This window comes from Pogona vitticeps, chromosome 5 (genome assembly GCF_051106095.1).
Source record: "Pogona vitticeps strain Pit_001003342236 chromosome 5, PviZW2.1, whole genome shotgun sequence".
NCBI classification, from domain to species: Eukaryota; Metazoa; Chordata; class Lepidosauria; order Squamata; family Agamidae; genus Pogona; species Pogona vitticeps.
The window spans coordinates 12,024,194-12,044,660 of record NC_135787.1 but is presented as its reverse complement, the minus strand read 5'-3'; the positions used below and the strand labels follow the sequence as shown (position 1 = coordinate 12,044,660).

The 20,467-nt window shown below is 45.0% G+C and overlaps 1 protein-coding gene across 15 annotated transcripts in view; it reads left to right on the top strand.

Moving 5' to 3' along the window:
- The first annotated feature begins 1,656 nt into the window (after positions 1-1,656).
- The window catches only part of TMEM150C (transmembrane protein 150C), a 35,398-nt gene continuing 16,587 nt past the window's right edge, over positions 1,657-20,467 (top strand). Inside the window, exons 1-4 of one of the 15 annotated variants that reach the window (XM_073002031.2) lie at positions 1,657-1,900; positions 5,057-5,162; positions 7,183-7,247; positions 8,025-8,319. Coding sequence is in view for 8 of the 15 variants with exons in the window: in XM_073002029.2 (XP_072858130.1) it covers positions 7,238-7,247 (10 nt within the window). In the remaining 7 variants the exon portion in view is untranslated. The other 14 variants (XM_073002032.2, XM_078394504.1, XM_078394506.1 and 11 more) reach the window with 14 other exon arrangements.

Sequence of the window (20,467 nt, the reverse complement as noted above, 5' to 3'; positions counted from 1 at the left end):
TAAATACAAACTAAATAAAATGTAATTGTTGTTGACAAAACCTGGGCAGCTTCTGGGGAGGGGCAGGGAGATGCATCTCACTCCAAAATTTGGAGGCATGTCTGCTGCCTGGGCATGACCAACCCAAAGAGGGTTCTTTGTTTTGTTTCATGTTCCTATTTGATTAACACATGAGGAAAATACAGAAAAGGAATTTTAGTGCAATTCTAGGAAGGCATATTCAGAAATAATCCCAAAGGATCCAGCGCAGCTTTTCCCCCTGGCTCATGTGATCAAGCTCATCATAACCAAATTGTCATATTTTTCATGCTCTAGGACTGAAAACCACATGGCCTTTTTGGACCCCAGAAAATCCCAGCATCACAAGGGCATCACGGACACTTCCTGCATCTTGAGCCCAACCAGAACCCCAAGCATCAAACTCCTCAAAGAGGGACCAACTTAAGAGGTTGATAAACTATTTGTAAACTTCCTGATAGTAACAGCTGTTTCACAACAGAACAAAATAACTTGGAAGGTGGCAGGCTTTCCTTTTTTGGAATTTTCTAGAAAACAGTCCTCTGCAGGGATATTTTAGCAGATTTCTTGAATCAGCAGGAGGTGGGCCTTGACAGCCCCTTCGATCTCTGATCTCTGCTACTCCGCAGTGCTACGAATGTACTGTACCAATAAAATGAGTGTATAAATAAACTCTGCTTCCTTGCACCCTGGCTTCCCTTCATTAAAAAAACAAACTAAACAGGACATGGGGGGGGTTTCTCTCAAAATTTCAGCCTGATCCTAGGCATGCACACTCAGAAAGAAACCCCACAGCATCCCCCACACATGACATTGTTGGTAATATTATTATTGATGGGGAAAAAAGAAAAGTGCAATAGATTTGCAGATCCCCTCCTCTCCTTGGTTTTTTCTTTTCTTTAAGTGGCTTCTCCTTCAGGGCAAGTGGGTGAAACTCAGGCCGCCACTGTGCCGATGACAGGGCAGCAGTGTCTAAATTGTGGGTCTAGTGTTCTGTGCGGCTTCTGCAACAAAACGTGACTCTAGGGGAGTCTTGGTGAGTGAGGGCTCAGAGCAATCTCTTTTAGCTCTCTACTTAACCTTATTATTCCATAGACAGTAACGGAAGATGTAGTCCGAGCCGTCCATCACCTTCACATCCCTCCCCCCCCACGGCCCGAGACCAGCGAAGCTACAGCAGCAAAATACGATCGCTCCAAGCGTCAGCCTGTACACACGCACACGCACACAAACTCCAAGCGCGGGGCTCTGCAACACGAGGTGCGCGCGCGCGCGCGCACACACACACACACACACACACACACACAGCCCCCTTTGCACGCGCCCTCGCTCGGCTTCAGCTCCCGTGCCAAGGCGGGAGGGGGGGAAGAGAGACCCGGGCACGGAGCGGGCAGTTCCCCGGGTCGAAAGCAAACGTCCTCGAGCGTCGTGTGTGTGGGGGGACTTGAGGGGGTGGTGGAGGAGGGTGGCTCGCGTGGTGCACGAGCGCAGGATGTCCCCACCCACCGACGGCCCCCCCACCTCTTCCTATCAGGATCCATCCACCCCACCCTCCCACCCACTCGTCCCCCTTCCCGGGTGTGTTTCTATTCTCTCTCTCCCCCCCCCCCGCGGCACTCCCCGGGCTGGCTCGCTTCGGAGAAAGAAGCGGCGGGCGTGAAGGGAGAAGAGGAGGACACCCCCCCATCACATACACACACACACCCAGCTTTTGTCTCCATCGCCCGGGATCACGGCGGGCAGGAAACGCTGCCTCCTGCTTCTTCGAGGGAGGGCCCTCCGCCTCCCGGGTCCCGGTTCGAGTCCTCCCCCGGGACAAGAAGGGCAGGGACACCCGCCGGGCCGACGCCCCCTCCCTCCCCTGCTCCCCGCCCGCCCGCAGGTGGGTACGGCCGCCGGTCGCGCGTTCTGCTGGGGGGGGGGCGCCCTTCCTTCCTGCCGGCGGCGCCTCCTCCTCCGTCCTCAGTCCTCCTTCCCGGCTCCCCTTCCTTGCAAGGACGCCGCCCCGGTCTGGGGGGGGGGGAAGAGAAGTCTTCTTTGAGAGGGCCACCCTCCAGGGAGAGCGCGCGGAGCGTCTTGGCAGCAACGCGGATAGTGGGAACTAGAGATGGGTGTGTGTGTGTGTGTGTCTGTCTTGCAATAAGGGGGGGTGTCGGCGGTCCTTCTCCCCAGTAATCTCCTGAATGTGGAAGGGTCCCCCCCTCCTCCTTGCACTGGGTTGCTGCCACTGCACCCGTTCCCTCCCCATCCAGATCTCCTTTCCCTGCCATGGTGACGACCCTGATTACGGCGAGGGCGATTCCGCGCGGCGGTTTTATTGTGTGTATTTTTCTGGTCCAGAGGCGGCCTTATCTCTTTGGTTCAGGACTCAGGAAAATCCCTTTAATTCTTCCTCCTTCCTGCTCCCGGTCGGTCCGGGCACTCTCCACGCCCTCCCTTCCCCCCCCCAACATCCCCCCCTCCTTTTGCAGGAGCTCCCCGTTTTCTTCTCTGCAGTCCATCACCGGGCAGACTGGCAGGTAGGTTGGAGGGATCCCCAGGCTGCATCCTGGGGATGCCTTCCCCCCCCCAAGGCGAGTGGGGTTTGCTTCTGCATGGGCATGTGTCGAGGTATACCGGTAGTCTTCTTTCCCAAACCCTTCTGCCCGCTGAGCCTCTCCCTCTCAGTGCCAGAATTACTATCATCATCTTGCAGCAAAGGATGCTGTTTGGACAGCATCGCTCCGCTAAATCGGAGGGTGGGGGGGGGGTGAGGGTTACCTGCTAAGTGACACTTCCCAGTCTGGATCTGCTGCCTTTGGCCAGAAAGGCTTCACCAAAGCCTCACAGGACCCTTTCCCCCCCCCTTTTATTTTAAAAGGATCGGGCCCCTGAATTGTCCCATTTATAACACCAGAGAGCTCCCCGATGCAGCATGTTTTATATTGAGGAGGGGGAGGGCATTACCTGGATAAGCAGTCTAAAAATATTTTTTTTCATAAATAAGGAATAAATGCAAGTTTTTACACAGCATCTGTAATTGTTTATGAATTTAGCACAGTGATGGTGATGTTATTTGCTTTGCTTTGGGGTAAGGGTGGTTAGTGGGAGGACAAAGCCATGTGGCTGCTATTGTTTCGCTAGCAGAATAGATTGTGTGGCTGGGGCAACTCCTGTGTGTATGTGTGTGTGTGTCTGTCTGTCTCTCTCTCTCTCTCTTTCTCTCTCTCTGTGTCACTTACATTGTGAAGGAACACATATCATATGCACTCACACATCCTCTCTTAGTACCTCCAGTGTTAGGGGTGGAAGACAGAGTTCTGTCTTGTCCTGGAACAGGTTCTCCAAATTCCAATGTTAACTTTTGCTCCTAGGCTTGAGTAGCAATAACATTTGCATTGTAATCAAGGAAGAAAAGGGGTGCTTTTTGAAATGACGCTGGGGGGGGGGACAAAATATTCCCCTTGCCCGAACCACCAGAGAATCGTACACTCCGTGGGCCAGATCCTGCTTGAGAGAGGCATGATCTTGGAACTGAAGAGCATCACTGCAGTAGAACCAAAGCAGCGTGTGGGAATGCTCAGTTTTCTTGGCGGCCTCCTTATGCACATTCCAGGTTTGTTTTTTTTAAAAACCAACCTGATGTCTCACTCTTGATCAGAATAGAGCAGCCTTCCCTTACACATGGCTGTGGTTGTTAGAGAGTTGGAGACCAGGACTACTGGAAGGTGCCAGATTAGGGAAGATTACAGTAGAGGACGGTATACTGTGACTTGGGAGACCTGGGTTTGAATCCCTCCTTGATTGTGTAAAATCATGGGGAGGTGGCACTGGTAAAACTCTCCTTAAATATCTCACTTATTTTAGAAATCCCTGTTAGGGTCGCTATAAGTCATGCAGCACATCACACATGCACAATAGGTTGCAACGGAATGCTGAGGATTCAGAGTGCATGCGTTTGTGCACCGTGTTTCCCCGAAAATAAGACAGGGTCTTATATTAATTTTTGCTTCAAAAAAACGCATTAGGGCGTATATTCAGGGGATTTTTTCCCCATGTACAACAACCTACATTTATTAAAATACAGTCCTGTCATCTTCTGGTTGCTGCACAATAGTGGAGGGTGGGGTTTCACTTCACTGGGGCTTATTTTAGGGGTAGGGCTTATATTACAAGCATCCTAAAAATCCTACTAGGGCTTATTTTCAGGTTAGGTCTTATTTTCGGGGAAACAGGGTATCACCATCTGTGTATGCTTTACAAAGCAAAATTAGGAGGGACAGTGATTACAGTAGAAGGGACACTCACACACACAAATGGAAAAAGAAGGAAAAGGGGGAAAGGTATGTGAATGATTACAGTTTTATGTATTTAAGAAACTAGGAACTAGGATGTTTTGTCAAAGGAGTCATTATATAGAAACCGGAGAACAGGTTTTCATTTATATTATGTCCACATCTTACTGTGTATGTTGTTGCCAAGCTGCAACATTGGATAAAGGAAACTGTTCCCCTTTCCCACACCCATTCTTTGTTCTCAGCGTGTGACAGCTTTTCTTTTTGATCACAGCACATGGAAACAAATAACCTAGCTGGCAGGCTATTGATTTACCTCTTATACTGTATGTGACTTTAGTTTCCCTATGTGTGCGTGCGTTGTGTTGTTACTGTATTACGTAATACTCCAGGGCAGCCGCCTGGTCACCCCAGCGTCACACCATGTGTTTGGGTCATTCAAAAAGAACTGGCCCTCTGGCCAATGAATCTGACTTTGCCCCCTGTTGTAAATTTTAAGCTTTGAATTCAGTGTTTATGATTAATCTGAATTCTCACATGTCCATTTCTTGGGGGGGGATTTCTGTGATTTTCACATTTTTTCTGCAACCTATATCTGAACCTGTAAGCAAGTTAAAACTTTTTTTAGTAAGCTTGCCTTTCTCACCAGATTACTCAAACCCGCCCATAAACTCAAACATACAATAGGTTGCAGAAGAAAATATGACATGTCATAGAAATCCTCTCCCCCCCCCCCCGTTCATTACTATGTTATCTCTTTACAGTATTTATTTTGTACATCCCATCATATCAAAAAGGATCGAGCTGAGTTTTATTGTTAAACAACACGAACACGATGATGTATCCAAGAGGTTTATAATCTGAGTCTGGGTAGGTTTAACCTAAATGGAATTGAATGTAATTGATTTCACTACTTGGAAAAATGTGATGTGATGTACAGGTTTTCGAAAGAAAAATGCACACTTTCTTTCAGTATACTTTGTAAATAACCTACTGTATTTACTGACATTCACTGTGCACTTTGGAAAGGATTCAGAGCAGCAAAAATTAGGCTTGATGTTTTAAAGGAGTCATTGTTATTTAAGAAAACGGTTGAAAACAATTCTGGAGATTTCAGTAGAACTTCTAAGAATTCCAGCATCATAGCAGTATACGCTGAGAGAAAAAGAAGGCTCTGGGACTGGAATAGTTTCAGTCAAAACTGGAAAATAGGTCTTTTTTTCCCTCATTGACATATATTTCTATTAACAAATATGTCTCTTTGGAGGCAAAAAGCCCAGATGGAGACCTGCAGATTTTCTGTTTGTCTGGATTTTGTCAGTTTGGATTGAGTATTACACCATGTAATTTAGAGGGAAAGAGAAAGATTAAATAATCTGTATAGGTAAAGGTAAAGGTTCCCCTTGACAATTTTTGTCCAGTCGTGTTCGACTCTAGGGGGCGGTGCTCATCCCCGTTTCCAAGCCATAGAGCCAGCGTTTTGTCCGAAGACAATCTTCCGTGGTCACATGGCCAGTGCGACTTAGACACGGAATGCTGTTACCTTCCCACCGAGGTGGTCCCTATTTATCTTCTTGCATTTGCATGCTTTCGAACCGCTAGATTGGTGGGAGCTGGGACAAGCGATGGGCGCTCACTCCGTCGCGTGGATTCGATCTTACGACTGCTGGTCTTCTGACCCTGCAGCACAGGCTTCTGCGGTTTAGCCCACAGCGCCACCACGTCTCTAAAATAATCTGTATGGAAGCCTAAAAATAGGACCCCAATCCAAGAACTGTTGTTGTTTAGTCGTTAAGTTGTGTCCGAATGTTCGTTACCCCATGGACTAGAGCACGCCAGGAAGGAAGGAAGGAAACTGGAGGAAGAATGGCAGTGGGCTTACTACTGCAGCTCTCCAGCTCCTCCTCACGCTGCCTAACAATAACACCGGCCCTGCTGCTAAAATAATGTTTTATCGACATACAACTGCCTTTCCTCTTTCCAAGCTATAGTCGGTCCTCTTCTTATCTCTGCGGTTCCAACCGATCTGACCCCATTCATGTCCAGTTCTGCCTTCGCTGGTTCCAGCCCTAATTCCAGATTTTTTTTGGAGTCATTTCAACTTTTGGATAAGCTGGGGAATTGCTTGCAATGATATTTCAGAAGTGCCCAGACTCAATAGTAGAGCACATGCTTTCTACCTGTATATGATGCTGGGTTCCGGCTTCTCCAGGGAAGGCTGGGGGAAGCTCCTGTCTGAAACTTTGGAAAGATGTTGTAAGTCAGCATCAACCTGTGTTGGGAGGGCCAATGGTATGGATGGAGAGAAGGCAATTTAATACCTTCCTAATGTCAGCTTGTCACCCACTATCCAGCTTGTGCGCCTCTCCTGTTATTTTGGATTTTTTCCCATGTCATTGTCATTTACCAGTCAGATACTTACTCAAAGTAAGTCCCACTATAGGGCTTGCTTCTAAGCAAATGGAAAAGCAGCCTGGAAACCCTGGGGCAGAAACATCTGTGGGTCTCTGGCTATTGTTTATGGCATCTCTTCCTTTGATCTGCCAACAAAAACTCAGATCTAAGATCGTGTTGCCCAAACACTGGGTAAAACAATATAAAGAGTGTCATTTTAAAGTATGAGAGTATGCAACTTATTTATGCTTTTGTGATTTGTGAGCGGTTGGAAAAAAGAGCCAAGTGAATGCAAGGACCACAGAGGGATGGGGTGATTTCCTTATAGCATGTCTTCCTTATAGTCTGTTCATTACCTAACTGGTTAAACAGGCAATCGCATCTAAATTTCTGTCATTTGGATTTTCAGCTGTTGGCTCAAGCAGGTACATGCTGCATTGGCTTGTCACAACCTGCCTAAAATATTGTAACCAATATTTTATTCTCTGTTAAGCAGGCTGGAACCCAAGTGTGACCCTCTGTAGAAACACCATATATGCTGCGGTACCTGAATGCTTCAAGGTGAGTTTTGCCATTAACACGGAAGATCCTGGCACTTGATCATGGGCACAAAAGTTAAGATCATGGGCACAAACTTAAGAGAACTCACTGGTTCTCTTATGAACCAATGAAATCTGGGAGCCTTTCAGGGTGGGGGGTAGAATACAATGCCTGTCATTCCCAGACTGGAGTGAGGGGACGTTTGGTCCAGTCCATCTGTCAAGCATCAGCCTGGGAAAGGCTAACATATGAGATTTATTGGATGGCCCTTCTCTTTCAGCAAATATGGGTCTTCTGCTTATTGTCAAGAACAACTGCCTGCTGCCCTTCATGTCCCGAGTGAATTGATGCTAGTCATAGTCATCCAATTAAACCAATGGAGAATGAATTGCACATAAAGGATAATCAGGTCTCATTTATCCTGTAACTGAGGGTTGCAAATCTTTTTTTCTCTGCATGGTCCAAATTTTAATTTGGGAAGGTCCTCATGGGTCACAATCCAGCACATGGCCATGAGGTGGGTGCAGATGTAATTCACATCAGTCTAGACATTTCCCCCATGAAGCACACAAAGCAAAATTCAACACAAGTCACCGCCTGAAAATGTTGCTTTTGTTGGACTACAGGTTTTTTTTTTTGGACTTTTGCTCTCTTTTTTGGACTACAGCTCCCAGTATTCTCCAGTGGCTATCCTGGCTAAGGAATCTGTGGAGTTGTAGACCAGGAAATGAGTTTTGCAAGCTATGATTCTGGTCGCTTCTATTCAGAGAAATAACACATATTTTTTTCTGGCTGCAGAGCGGAGCTGAATTCCTCACAGCAGCTTCCTCTTCTGCAGAACAAAATTCATTTTCCCGTAACAGTTACCCAGGCTGCAACCCACGGCTGAATTCCATCCAGCAGCTTTTGGGCTTCCTATGACCTCTTAGCTTCTGCTGCTAGTGGGAGATAAGAGCAAAAGACGCTTGTGGGCCTGAAGAGCCTCGTGGCGCAGTGGTTAAACTGCTGTCCTGCAGCCAAAACTGTGCTCACGACCCGGGGTTCAATCCCACGTAGCCGGCTTAAGGTTGACTCAGCCTTCTATCCTTCCGAGGTCAGTAAAATGAGTACCCAGCTCGCTGGGGGGGGGGGCAATGTGTAGCCTGCATAATTAACTTGTAAACCGCCCAGAGAGTGCTTGAAGCACTATGGGGCGGTATATAAGCAGCATGCTTGAAGCACTACCGGGGGGGGGTATATAAGCAGCATGCTTTGAATTCGCACCCAAACCAAAGACAGTTCCCTTTGGTTGTTGTAACTTGCTCTCTTCTCCTCTTCACTCCTCCTCCTGCACTGTTTTCCTTGGCAGTGTCCACGACAGGAAAGGAGAGCATATGAATCTCATCCAGAACATTGTAAAAGTCCTGGGTTTTGATTTGCATTCTTGTGCCTGAATAAAGAGGAGAAAGGGAATTACTTAAGCACCCCACCGCCACTCGGGCCAGACGTCCCTGTTGCATTCCCATGCCTGCAGAGCTTGAGTGATTCGTCACATGGCTGGTCAGGCAATAGGGAGGTTGCTTGAACATGGCTGTGATACCTACACGATTTCCCTTTTGCTTTTGCACTTAGAGAACAGGATACTGGCCTGTTTTTTTAAAGCTCTCTTATAAAGAGAGTTCCACTGGGGAGTGGGTGTTTTAAGTATTCTGAAAGTTCTTTCTCACATTCAAGAGTCTCTACATCTAGCTGTTGGAAATGAGACTCCCAGCCTTAGGAACTGCTGCCCTGTACTTGTTTTTATGCTATTGGAACATCTCACGGACTGCAGAGCCAGTGAAATACAGTCCATTTCCCAGCTGAGTCTACTGTTGATGTACTGTGTATGGATGAGAATGTAGCAACAGGGCCTACTTGGTGCCAGGCCTGCCTGTTGACTAGGGTGGCAGAGTCACCACCTCTGAAAATTAGAAGTGAGCCTCATGGGTCCCTTGTCCCGATCCACAAACAATGGCTGGTGCCGTGGCTGGGTCCCACAAACAGTTTTTTCAGTGCAAAGTGAAGTATCACAGCACTTTGAGGACTCACACATTTTATTTCCATGTCAGCTTTTGTGGATTACAACCCGCTTCTTCAACAACAGGACCGATTTTTAACATCTATGAAATTAAATGCTAATTTGGTTCACTTAAGCCACCAGGTGGCAATTCTTGGTTGCCTTTCTGTTTTTGTTTAGTCTGTGGTATTATGTATTCATTCTTTTAATTATTGTACAGTATGTTCTGCTTAAGTATGTAAACTGGCTCGAGTTTCAATAAGTTGGGCAGTCCAGAAACTCAGTAAGTAAGTAAGTAAGTAAGTAAGTAAGTAAGTAAGTAAGTAAGCAAGCAAGCAAGCAAGCAAGCAAGCAAGCAAGCAAGCAAGCAAGCAAGCAAGCAAGCAAGCAAGCAAGCTAGTTAGTTAGTTAGTTAGTTAGTTAGTTAGTTAGTTAGTCAGTTAGTCAGTCAGTCAGTCAGTCAGTCAGTTCTCAGAAAGGGATGCAGGCTTTTCATTCCTCATCAGTGAGGGGTGATCATATCAGTGATTAGGGGAACAACCCAGAGCTTTATTGCGGAGATACAGACTTTTATATCTAATAGCACATTCTTAACAGGAAAGTCTCATCTGCCTAAAATAAGAGTGCTTTTGTGTGTCTCTGTGTGTTTTTGGACAGCAACTCTCAGAATTCTCCAAGAATTCCCCAGGCTGAATTCTGGGAATTGCAGCACAAAAATCTGAACTTGCAGACCTCTAGAGAAAGCCTTTTTTGGTTTACAGTATTTACCTTTCACTGTCCCCTTCCTGCCACAGTGTTTCCTGGGACTTGTCATTCTTTGGGAGGCACCCTCTATGGAGCCTAATGGGTAGGAAGACTATGACTCTCAGCGTCCTCTGCATCCAGGTGGGCCTGCCCGGCCACCCTGGTTGGTCAAGTGACAGGAGGGGTGGTTGACAGAGCAAGCACTGAGGATAAATAGAGGTGAATAATCTGGACATGGTTCTCCGGGGATGGCAAAAATTTGGAAATATGTAGATTTGTATTCTGGGGCTGCAATTCTCAGAATTCTGCCTGGGGGGGGCGGTTCTTGGAGAACTTTGGAAGTTGTAATCCAAAACCATGGAACAGCATATGGGTACCCATCCAATTTAGGGCAACCCTAGGTGTAACATGTAAAAGGTCCTGTTAACATTCCTGATCAAATCTTGCACAGGCAGGACCATGGCTTCCTCTTGTTCCTCTATTGCAGTGGTGTCGAACTGTGGCCCTCCAGATGTTCTTGGCCTTCAACTCCCAGAAATCCTGGCCAGCAGAGGTGGTGGTGAAGGCTTCTGGGAGTTGAAGGCCAAGAACATCTGGAGGGCCACAGTTTGACACCACTGCTCTATTGAGTCAATCCATCTCTCTTCCTACTGTCTTCTGTTTTTCCCAACATTATTGTCTTTTCCAGTGACTCCTGTCTTTTTATGATATTGCCAGATTGCTATACCCTTAGCTTTGTCACTTTAGCTTCTAGTGAAAGTGGAGGCTTAATTTGATGTAACAGTGGACCCTCTACTTAAGGAATTAATCCGTATTGGAATGGTGGCTGCAAGTCGAAAAGTCTGTAAGTCGAATCTCCATTGACCTACAATGCACTGAAAACCAATTAATCCCATAACCAGTGGTTTTTATTCTATTTTTATTCCATTTTGGTTTTTTTCTCGTCTGTAAGTCGATTCTTTGGCTGCAAGTCGAATTAAATTTTGCAGCCAGAGAAGTCTGTAACTCGAAAAGTCTGTAAGTCGAGCCGTCTGTAAGTCGAGGGTCCACTGTAAAACACTCTATCAGTATTTCTTGTCATCTGTGATATCCATAAAGATCTCATTGGTTTTCTATAACCAAGTTATAGAAAATCCTTAACAATTCTGAATTCTTCATTGTGAACAATTAAACTGGTGTAATTCTATGGTCATGACTTCTGTTTTTTTTCAATATTGAATTTATTCTGAGATTCTTTGGCAGGCTCCAGTTGCCGTTGTATATTTGCAATGTGATCTCTTGTACCTCCTCCCTTTCTCTGTTCAGCTTAAGTCTGTGGCATTTCTTACTCTAAGAGGAAAAGGCTGTTTATGTAACATGAGATTGCCTTAATTTGAATTTGGCAAATCAGCTCGCTTTTGTTTTGTAATTGGTCCTTTTGGGAGATATTGTGACTTTGTTTGCATATCTGATACCTCATGCCTGTAAATGCGGAGGACCTGTGAACCTGAAGGGACAACGTTCTAAGAAAAGAAAATGCTCCTTTGTTTTGAGACATGAATTTGACTTTTAGATAGTGAAGAATTTTCCAGAGGGAGAGATGAGACTAGCAAATCTCTTTTCTGCCTTATGCAATTGTAAGAGTTGGACTTTTGGCTCCATTTTTGTTTCAAAGAAATCAGTAGATTTTTGCTGTTTTGAACCAGGTGAAATATTTATTGGTGTATTTAACAAATAACAAGTGTCTATAACATGATTTGGACGGGTCTCGAAGGGATTTCCAATCTTCAAATGGGAACGGGTTTCTACCGCTGGCATTCCAAGGGCCCAGCCAGTCTGTAAAGATGTCGTCTGCTACGGTCTGTCCCGTCTCACCTTCCAACAGGGGCATGTTCTCGCCATCCCGGTTGTCATTCCACGGGGAGCGTCCCTCTGATGTTGGATCCTTCCAAGGTCCTCCCTGTAACTCTTCCTCCTCGTCTCATTTATCCTCCATTCTAGGCTTTCTTTCCTTTCTCTCTCAACTTTCTCTTTCTCCTCTCTCAGTCTCTTTCTCTACTCTCTTGCCTCGGCTTCTCCCCAATAAGAGGGTCTGGGTGGGATCTCTCTTCTCCTTCTATAATCAGCCTCCTCCTTGGGCACTCTTAGTCTCTACCATGACCCAGTCCAGAGATCCTCCATCCACACCCATTCCCAACCTGGTGGTAACTGTTCTTCCTTCCTTTTTATCTCTGCCGTCCCTGCCTCAAACTCCACCCTCTTCTTCCTCTCTTTTTCCTGCCGTTTCTCCCTGTTTTCTCCCTGTACCATCATTCTTTGCATCTCTTTTCCCAGACCGTGTGCTTCTGTCCCTCGCTGTTCTGTCTTTGTGGGTGCTGGTGTCGGTTGAGTTCGAGTTTCCTTATCTTCTGTGTGGAGGAAGGACGACTCTCCAGTGAGTGGGATATCCCTCTCGCCTCCTGTCTCACACCAATTATAGAGAAATACATAGGAAAGGAAGGGACTTAAAGAGGCACTTTAAATCCTACACTTGCTTCAACTGAGAGCCAGTGCCTGTGCATTCTGGGTGCTGTAGTCCAAAAATATCACTTTCCCAAGCTCTGCCTGATCCTGTGCCGTCTGAACCAAGAAAGACACCCCCCCTTGCTCTCTGTTGTTCAAAAGGGAGATTACTGTAGAAAGATTGTTGTCATGGTTATGTGGTCAGATGGCCAACAGTGGATTATCTCGTCTAGAAATGTGTACAAGGATCAATAAGCCATCTTGTGAGCAGACATAGGACAGAACGGTGCCTCTGCAGTCCTTCATTTTTAATGTATTTCTCTGTTATTATATGGTACCCACTTTGCTGAAAGGAGCTGTGCCAGATTCAAATCTCTCTTTGGGGCTTCCTCACTATCTAAGTATGGGACCATAAGAATCTTCCAGTTCTCAAATTTAATTGGACCAATATGGCTAGGGTGCTTTTAGAAAGTGTCATTACGAACTTGATGCAGTCGTGTGAGGAGACTGTTCCACATCAGCATGTGTGGTGGCAGTAATTTGATACCATCCTTTCTGTTTTACCCAATAAGAATTGATAGTCTTGAAGGTACAGGTCATGTAGGTGAAATCCAACTCATGTGGAGATCATGTTACTAGCAGGGTAGAGGGACCTCTGTTTTGAACTCGGCCCCTTTATTTTAGACGAGAGTTGTGGTTTTCCTACTCTTTTTCTAATCTAAATCAGCAAGTGGTTCTGTTTTGCTTGGGTGAAGCATCTGGATCTTGACTTTACACAGAACAAGTTTGTGGATGGTATACACCCAGCGCTGGCATATCAGTCACCCGATTTTGACTGGTTTTGTTTTAGGCAGTGTAGTGGTTAATACTATTCTCATGTGAACACACAGAGTCCATTGATCAAAAACAATTACTGTATTTTGGAGTGTTTACAGAACGGAATTACACTGAAAGTTTAATCCTTGACTTGGAGGGGCAAAATGAGCTCTGCCATCTACCCTAATCCGTGTAATCCTGGCGTAATAGCTGTCTGTTACATTGCCAGGAGACACATGACAGTTTATCTGATATGAGACGTTTGCCAAGGGTGTTGAGAAGGTCTTGTGGCTAAGAGAAGACATGAAGATGCCCGCCTTGCAGTCATATACCTGTCAGCTTTGTCTGCCTTCTTGTCTCTCTGCTGCAGTGGGTGTGCCTTGAGTCCAAACACTGAAACTCTTTGTCTGCTGTTGCCTGCTGCTTCTTGGGGCTGCAGTGTGACAGCATGAAATAAGCAATGGTTACTGGAAGGGGCTTGTGGCTCAGTAGAAGACGTGGTTGGTATGCAAAAGATCACAGGATGAATTCCTGGCGTTTCCACAGGGGGCCAGAAGAGAAACTGGCCTGTCAGTAAGCATGGATAGTTCTGGTCTAGATGGATCACGGGTCTGATCTGATGTATAGCAGTTTTTTTCCCCCCAGCGGCATGGACACAATTTGTCCTGTGGAAGTTAAAGCACTTCTGACGTTATGCGTGGCGTTTGAATGACATGGTACGATCACGCTGCAGAGATTAGAGGAGATGGAGGGTTGCATTTTTGAGCCTTTTCTTACAGACATAGTGTTCTACATGGAACATGCAAATGTGAACTCTGGATGAGTAACCATTTTTAAAAGCCTGTAGCTCCTGTACAGGTCATGCTGCCTGAAGACTTGTGGGAGATGCAGGGCAAAAGTTCATTCCAAGTTCTGATAAAGCAGAAACCCTCCTTCCTAACACTACTTGTCTTAAGTGTACAGAATGTTTGTTTGCTTGTTTTGGATATGGTGGGCAGTAGAGAAGGTGCAACTAGCATGTATGATATAAAGTGTATCCCATCATCATGCTCGGCTTCTGTGCATGCTCATGAAAGAGGAGTTCAAATGAGACGGGTTCTGGTCAGGGGACGTTGGTAGCCCTTAGGTGACCTCTTTGTGTCTGGAAGTCTTCTGAGCTTTAAGAAGCGGAGTTGAAAGGAGGTAGATTCAGTCCTCCTTTGTTTGAACAAAGAGGTACACCAGATGCTACATGAACGAGTAGGTTCTCCAGGAGAGTGGTGCCATGCTGAAGGTCCCCCCGATGGTCAAAGTACTAAGAATTGTACACGCTGTTGCTCCCGTTCTGTGCTCCTGTGTGCACATACAATTATGTTGGCTGTGTAAGGGGACCCATTAGGGAGAGGCTTAGATTAACAGCCTCTGCCTTATACTGTAGGTTGAAGTTTCCAAACTTACTGTAATTCATGGAATCTCTAGGTAGAGCAAGGAATTAATTTTGGCTGGAGGCCTGCTGCCAGTTAGCTCCACCAGTACCCAGCTAAGTGGAACAGGGATTTCATACAATAGATTCAGTTTCCTGTATTCCCATGCCTCTTTCTTGCTACAAGAAGATCCTTAATTGCTAATCAGCCACTTGCATGATTTCCGTTACCTTGAATTCTACGGTTATTGCTCTTGTGCCTGGATGCTGGTATCTGGCCTTCAGGAACAGGAGGCTGTTATCTACTGATACCTAGATAGAGATATATTTTGGAGGTGCAGTGAATGTACAGTTTTGCCCTTATTTACTTTTGGTATATCCCCTACTACACAGCAGAATAGCTCCCTGTGATTTCAATGCTATGGTCAACATTTTAATTGTTTAAAAGAGGCATGGTATGGGGAGACTTACATATAAGAATTTTATTATGGAGGCATTCATATCCCTCTTCTGCTTCTCAGATCCCCCATCATTGTTAGTGTGATACGTTGTGCGTAGAGATGGGAAGGCCTGGAAGAAACCCAGAAAAATTAGAGAGAGAAAAAGCCCCCCCCCCCTGTATTTTTCCAAATCCACTTTTTGGTTTTTCCCCTGCAGAAAAATAGGAAAAAAAGGAGTGTGGAATATGTTATTTTACAATGATAAATAGTATGCCTATGACATGGTTTTCAAACTATATAACATGAAGTCTTTAATGAAAGACTTCTGAGACTTTATGAATTTAAGTTCTCTGAGAACAATTCATGCTATATGTCTTAGATTTAGAGTCTGTCCAGTATTTCATGCCCTCTGGTGCTCATCAGCTGTAAATGCACAGGCCTTGCTGTTAAATAAGCACAAGATAGATCAGCTCCTGCTCTAATAATGTTCAGGTAGATGAAAGTCCCTTCGCTTCCGTGAGATTTACCTCCAAGTAAGAAGAGGTCTTTCGAAGCTATAGTAAACTTCCAATTTCTGTGTTTCTATCACTCAGCCTAGGGAAGGGTGGGATGTAGTTATGACAGTGAAATAAATGATCATGTTGCATAATAAACCTTATTTGAATGTACCCTCATTCATTGCATTCCTGCACTCGGGAGTAGGTGGAATTAAAACTTTAAACTCTGTAAAGAAATAGAGGTATATTCGTGCATGCACATCTGGAAATGTCTGTCAGGTCCTCATGTTTATGGAATAAGAGAAAATCAGTATATTTAGTTTATTGGCATGCATTGGTTTTCTAAGCCAGAGTGGGCCAAGGCTACTGTGAAATGAACAAATACATCAGAGAGCAAGAGGAGAAAAATATTGGTGGGGGGGAGCAATTTCGGTCAAGTACAGAGAAGTGGCCCTTTTCCATCTGTGAGAACCATTAGCTCCTTTTAAGGCTTTTGACTAAAATATGCGGCATGAATACTGGAGGGTAGTCAGGTGGGGAAGCCCATGTCACGAAACAACTTTCCCAGGAAGCAGCACCAAAGATCAGTGATAGGGAAGGACAAACAGCACATGAAATGGTCAAGATGTTTTTTGGACCACTTCGTACTGAAGGTTCCTTGATTAAAAAATTATCCTTGAATACAGAACATGAGAAGTCAGATAGTTATTTTCTGCCCGCGTCTTTTCCTGGCACACTTGTTTCCTGTATGCAGGGAATTATAATTTTTTTAAGGAGGAACAATACACACTTTGTCCCCACCTTTCTGTCTGAATTGGCCCCATCCAGGCCCAGAAAGACCACCTTTCTCGTCTCTTTCCGAGACTTCGGCCTGTGTGATTAACATAACCACTCTAGATCAGACCATAGCGCGTTACCAAGGCAACATGGAGCCAGGCTTTAGGAGAGAGCCTTTTCAGCTCACTGTTGCCTTTAAATCACATTGCCTTGGTAACCCGTGAATAATTGCAGCTGAGACACACTCCGCAGAAAGTTGTCCTTTTCGTCTGGAAAGAGGGACCCGAGTCAAAACTGCCATGTTGTGTTTGATGAAGACCACGGCCTTCTCTTTTCCCAAGTGGGAGGCCTCTTGGTTCAGGATCTACGAGAAATGCCCTTCTCATTTAAAACCGATCTTGTTTCCATCTTCTGCCATCTGTTAAATGAGCCCGGTTTCCTCCCACCCTCCTTTCTCTTTCTGCCACCGTTTTGGACTGGAAATAAGCGGGCAGAAACCATCTGGTGGCTCTCTCTTCGTCGTCAATGTCACTGAGCGATGAGCGAGTGACGTTGAAGGGAGCTGTTGTGGATGCCTGCCAGTTCCTGACTTCCAAACTTTTAAAGAGGCTTTGAGGCCGCTCCGCCGTTTGAACGTGGACAGATGGCGAAGGGAGCTAGGGAGAAAAAAGCAACCCATCAAGACCAAGAGGCAGCCATGATGGCACCAAAGGACGATGGGGTGCCGTCGGGGCCTCAATGGCTTCCATGTGAGTTGGCGCCACAACCGAGGCTGAATTTCTGGTTTGATTGTCCTTGTCGGAAGTTGCTGGCCACAAAGTCACAGCAAAAAACAGTCTGGCTCTGTATTGCTTCAGCATTCGTCTGCTTCTCAGTATTTGTTTCTGAAGAACATGCAGAGAATGTCATTGCTTTTGCTTGGACAGTTCCCAGAGGTATCTTGTTAGCCAGCCATTATGTGAAGATGCTGCTGGGTTAGATAGTCTTTTGATGCGATTCTGACAGCGCATTTGCTATGTTTGTTATGGACTGGGAGTTGGGAGATCCAGGTTCAAATGTCCACCGGGTTCATGAAACTCCCTGGAGGAGACACTCTCAAGCTAGCTTATGGCACAACATTGTTGTGGGGATAAAGTGGGGGGAGGAGAGGAAGAAAGGTGAAGCATGTATAATTATCCCAGGAGACATCAAAAAGAACCGTATTAAAGTGTTTTTATATAGCCCAAACAGCAACAGTACATCTCAAGAGCATAAATGTGCTGCCACTCTCAGAGACTATGTTGACTAGGCTAACAAGTGGCATGTGCCTCTGGGAAGAAATAAAATCTATAATGGGAAAAAAATCCATAATACCATGACTGATTATAGCAACCATCTGGCTTCATCTAATTGTGCTTCAGAAACATTAAAAGGCCATGAATCACCGGGGGCGGGGGCGGGGCTGGAAAAATGGTCATGTTGTGATTAGAGATGGGGGTATTCGTACAGTATTTGATTTCCTTGGATCACAACTAAAAATGGGGCTGTACGAATACAAATACCCCCATTTCTAGTTGTGATCCAAGGAAACTATGCAATTGGTGCTCTCCATATGGTGGACAGAAACATTACAGTTGTTCTGAAGGTTAAGCTAACAGTAGCTAGCTGCTCCTTTCTTTACAAGTACTGTAGAACTGAATCCCGTATGAAGTAACAGTTTTGCATTTGCAAGATGGAAATCTTTTGGAATATGCTTCCCATCCATGGTCAAAATGTCCTCAGTCATCCTTGTTGGAGAAAGAAAAGGGGAAAAAGGTGTAGGGCCAAGTATGGATAATGGTGACAAGAGTTCAAAAATGCCACTCTTTAGAAATCTCAGAATTCCCCAGTCAGCATGGCCACTGATCAAGCAAAAAGGATAGTCCATCATTACGTTATAGATGGCAACGTCTTCCCTAGAGTTAGGTGAGATCTTGCATTCAAGATCCGGGAAGATCCAGTCTGTGTGTGTGTGTGCGTGTGCGTGTGTGCATGCGTGCGTGCGTGCATGAAGATTTGCACAAACTGATCCTCTGATCCTTTTGTACCAACTTTCTCTTTCATCCGGGTTGAACTGAAAATCAGTAGTGGTGGTAGGATCTGATGTCATGAGGTTCTTTGGATGGTGGTTTAGTGATAGAACATACCTCAAGAATTCTATGAAACCAGGAAGTTGATGCATTTCCCATTCCCCATCCCATTCAAAAAAATGGGAAGAATGTGAAGAATAGAGGGTGGTGTGTATCCCAGTGCAGGAACTTTAGTGGAAGTGATTAAAGTACTGCAGTCTTGTGAGGTGGCATTTAGGTCTACTTGCGACACTGAACAAAACTCCAGCATAGAAATTTATTTCATTTAAGGAAGCATATGAAAATTGTCTTTTGTCCCAGTTGGCATGTTTTCCAGCCCTTGAGAGACAGTTGCTATTCACTTGATTAATGTATGAATTAATAAGCTTTATGAAGTAGGACAGAAGGTACTGTGAAGAGGCACTCCCGTTGATGACTTGTATTTTGCTTATTTTACCTCAGATTTAAAACACGCCCTGAGAAATGTTTAACGTTATGCTGTGCATAAAACATGCAAGACTTTTGCTGGCGGAGAGTTCTGTGGGATCAGAAGGAAATTGATAATGAATAAGAGGAAGGGAAATTAACCAGAAACGAAGGGCATTGTGACTAGCAGAGATCAGGCCAAAACAGAGCCCAGTCTGCTTGTTTTAAAATATGTAGTTCATTCCAGTTTACATAAAATATACTTTGAGTCTTGCTTGAGTTTTATTATGAAATATTTCAACCATACCCTGAGGCCATGGGGGTTATAAACAAGTTTTTATGTGCCTATAGTGCAGTTTTTCTAAGAGAAGTAAGTATGGGAGTGTAACGAAGGTCCCATGAGAATCATGCTGCAAAAAGTTAAAAAATACAAAGATGAAGGGTTGTATTTAGCGAGATTATCTGTGCTTCATTTGTTGTGCTTTTAACTTATTTTAATCCAAATGTATTTTGCTACTCTAATTTGGTTTCCCAGTGTGGTGCTGTAGATAGAGTGATGGACTAGGACTCTGGAGAACAGGGTTCGAATCTCCACTTGACCATCAAAACACACTAGGGGAGTGGAACTGGTAAAAATGTATCTCGTTGAAAACCCTATTAGGGTCACATTAAGTTGCATCTGACTTGACAGCCCAGAACACACACACACACACACACACACACACACACACACACACACACACACACACACACACACACACACACACACACACACACACACACACACACACACACACACACACACACACACAGAGAGAGAGAGAGAGAGAGAGAGAGAGAGAGAGAGAGAGAGAGAGAGAGAGAGAGAGAGAGAGAGAGAGAGAGAGTGTTTGGGATATTAAGTGGGATATTAATGAAACAAAAAAAAATTCTGCTGTCTGTCTTTAAAATGAATTTTAAGCACAGATGGTAAGATATTTGCCTGAATTCCAGTAGCAGAGAGTCTCACTGAATATTTCAGTATCTTAGCTGCTTTTGCTTTGTTTTGGATGCTGCAAAATTATTGGTGCAACAGGGAGGAGATGCTCTTTCCACCAGGAGTAAAAAAAGGTTAAAATAACAATTGTGCCCCCCCCCATTTTTTAAAATTATATTTTGAAGAATGATTGCTGAGAACCGCAGGGGTTACGGCAAGGAAAAGAGACTTCAGCTGGAAAGGTTTTCAGCTTCCTAGAAATCATATCCAATGTGGAGTGGTGGATAGAGTGCTGGATTAAGATTCCGGAGACCAGGGTTTGAATTCCCGCTCAGATGGAAACTCACTGGGGAAATGGAACTGGAAAAACCACTCCTTAAATATCTCATTAACCTTGAAAGCCCGATTAGGGTTGCTATGCAACACTACATTTATAAGCCAGACATATATAAGTGTTCAATGGTAACATTTTAATTTTATATTGATATGTCAATTTTTGGAGGGCGGCATGTTTAAAATCCTAGGTCACAGGATATCTGTGAGTCCCCCCCACCCCCAAG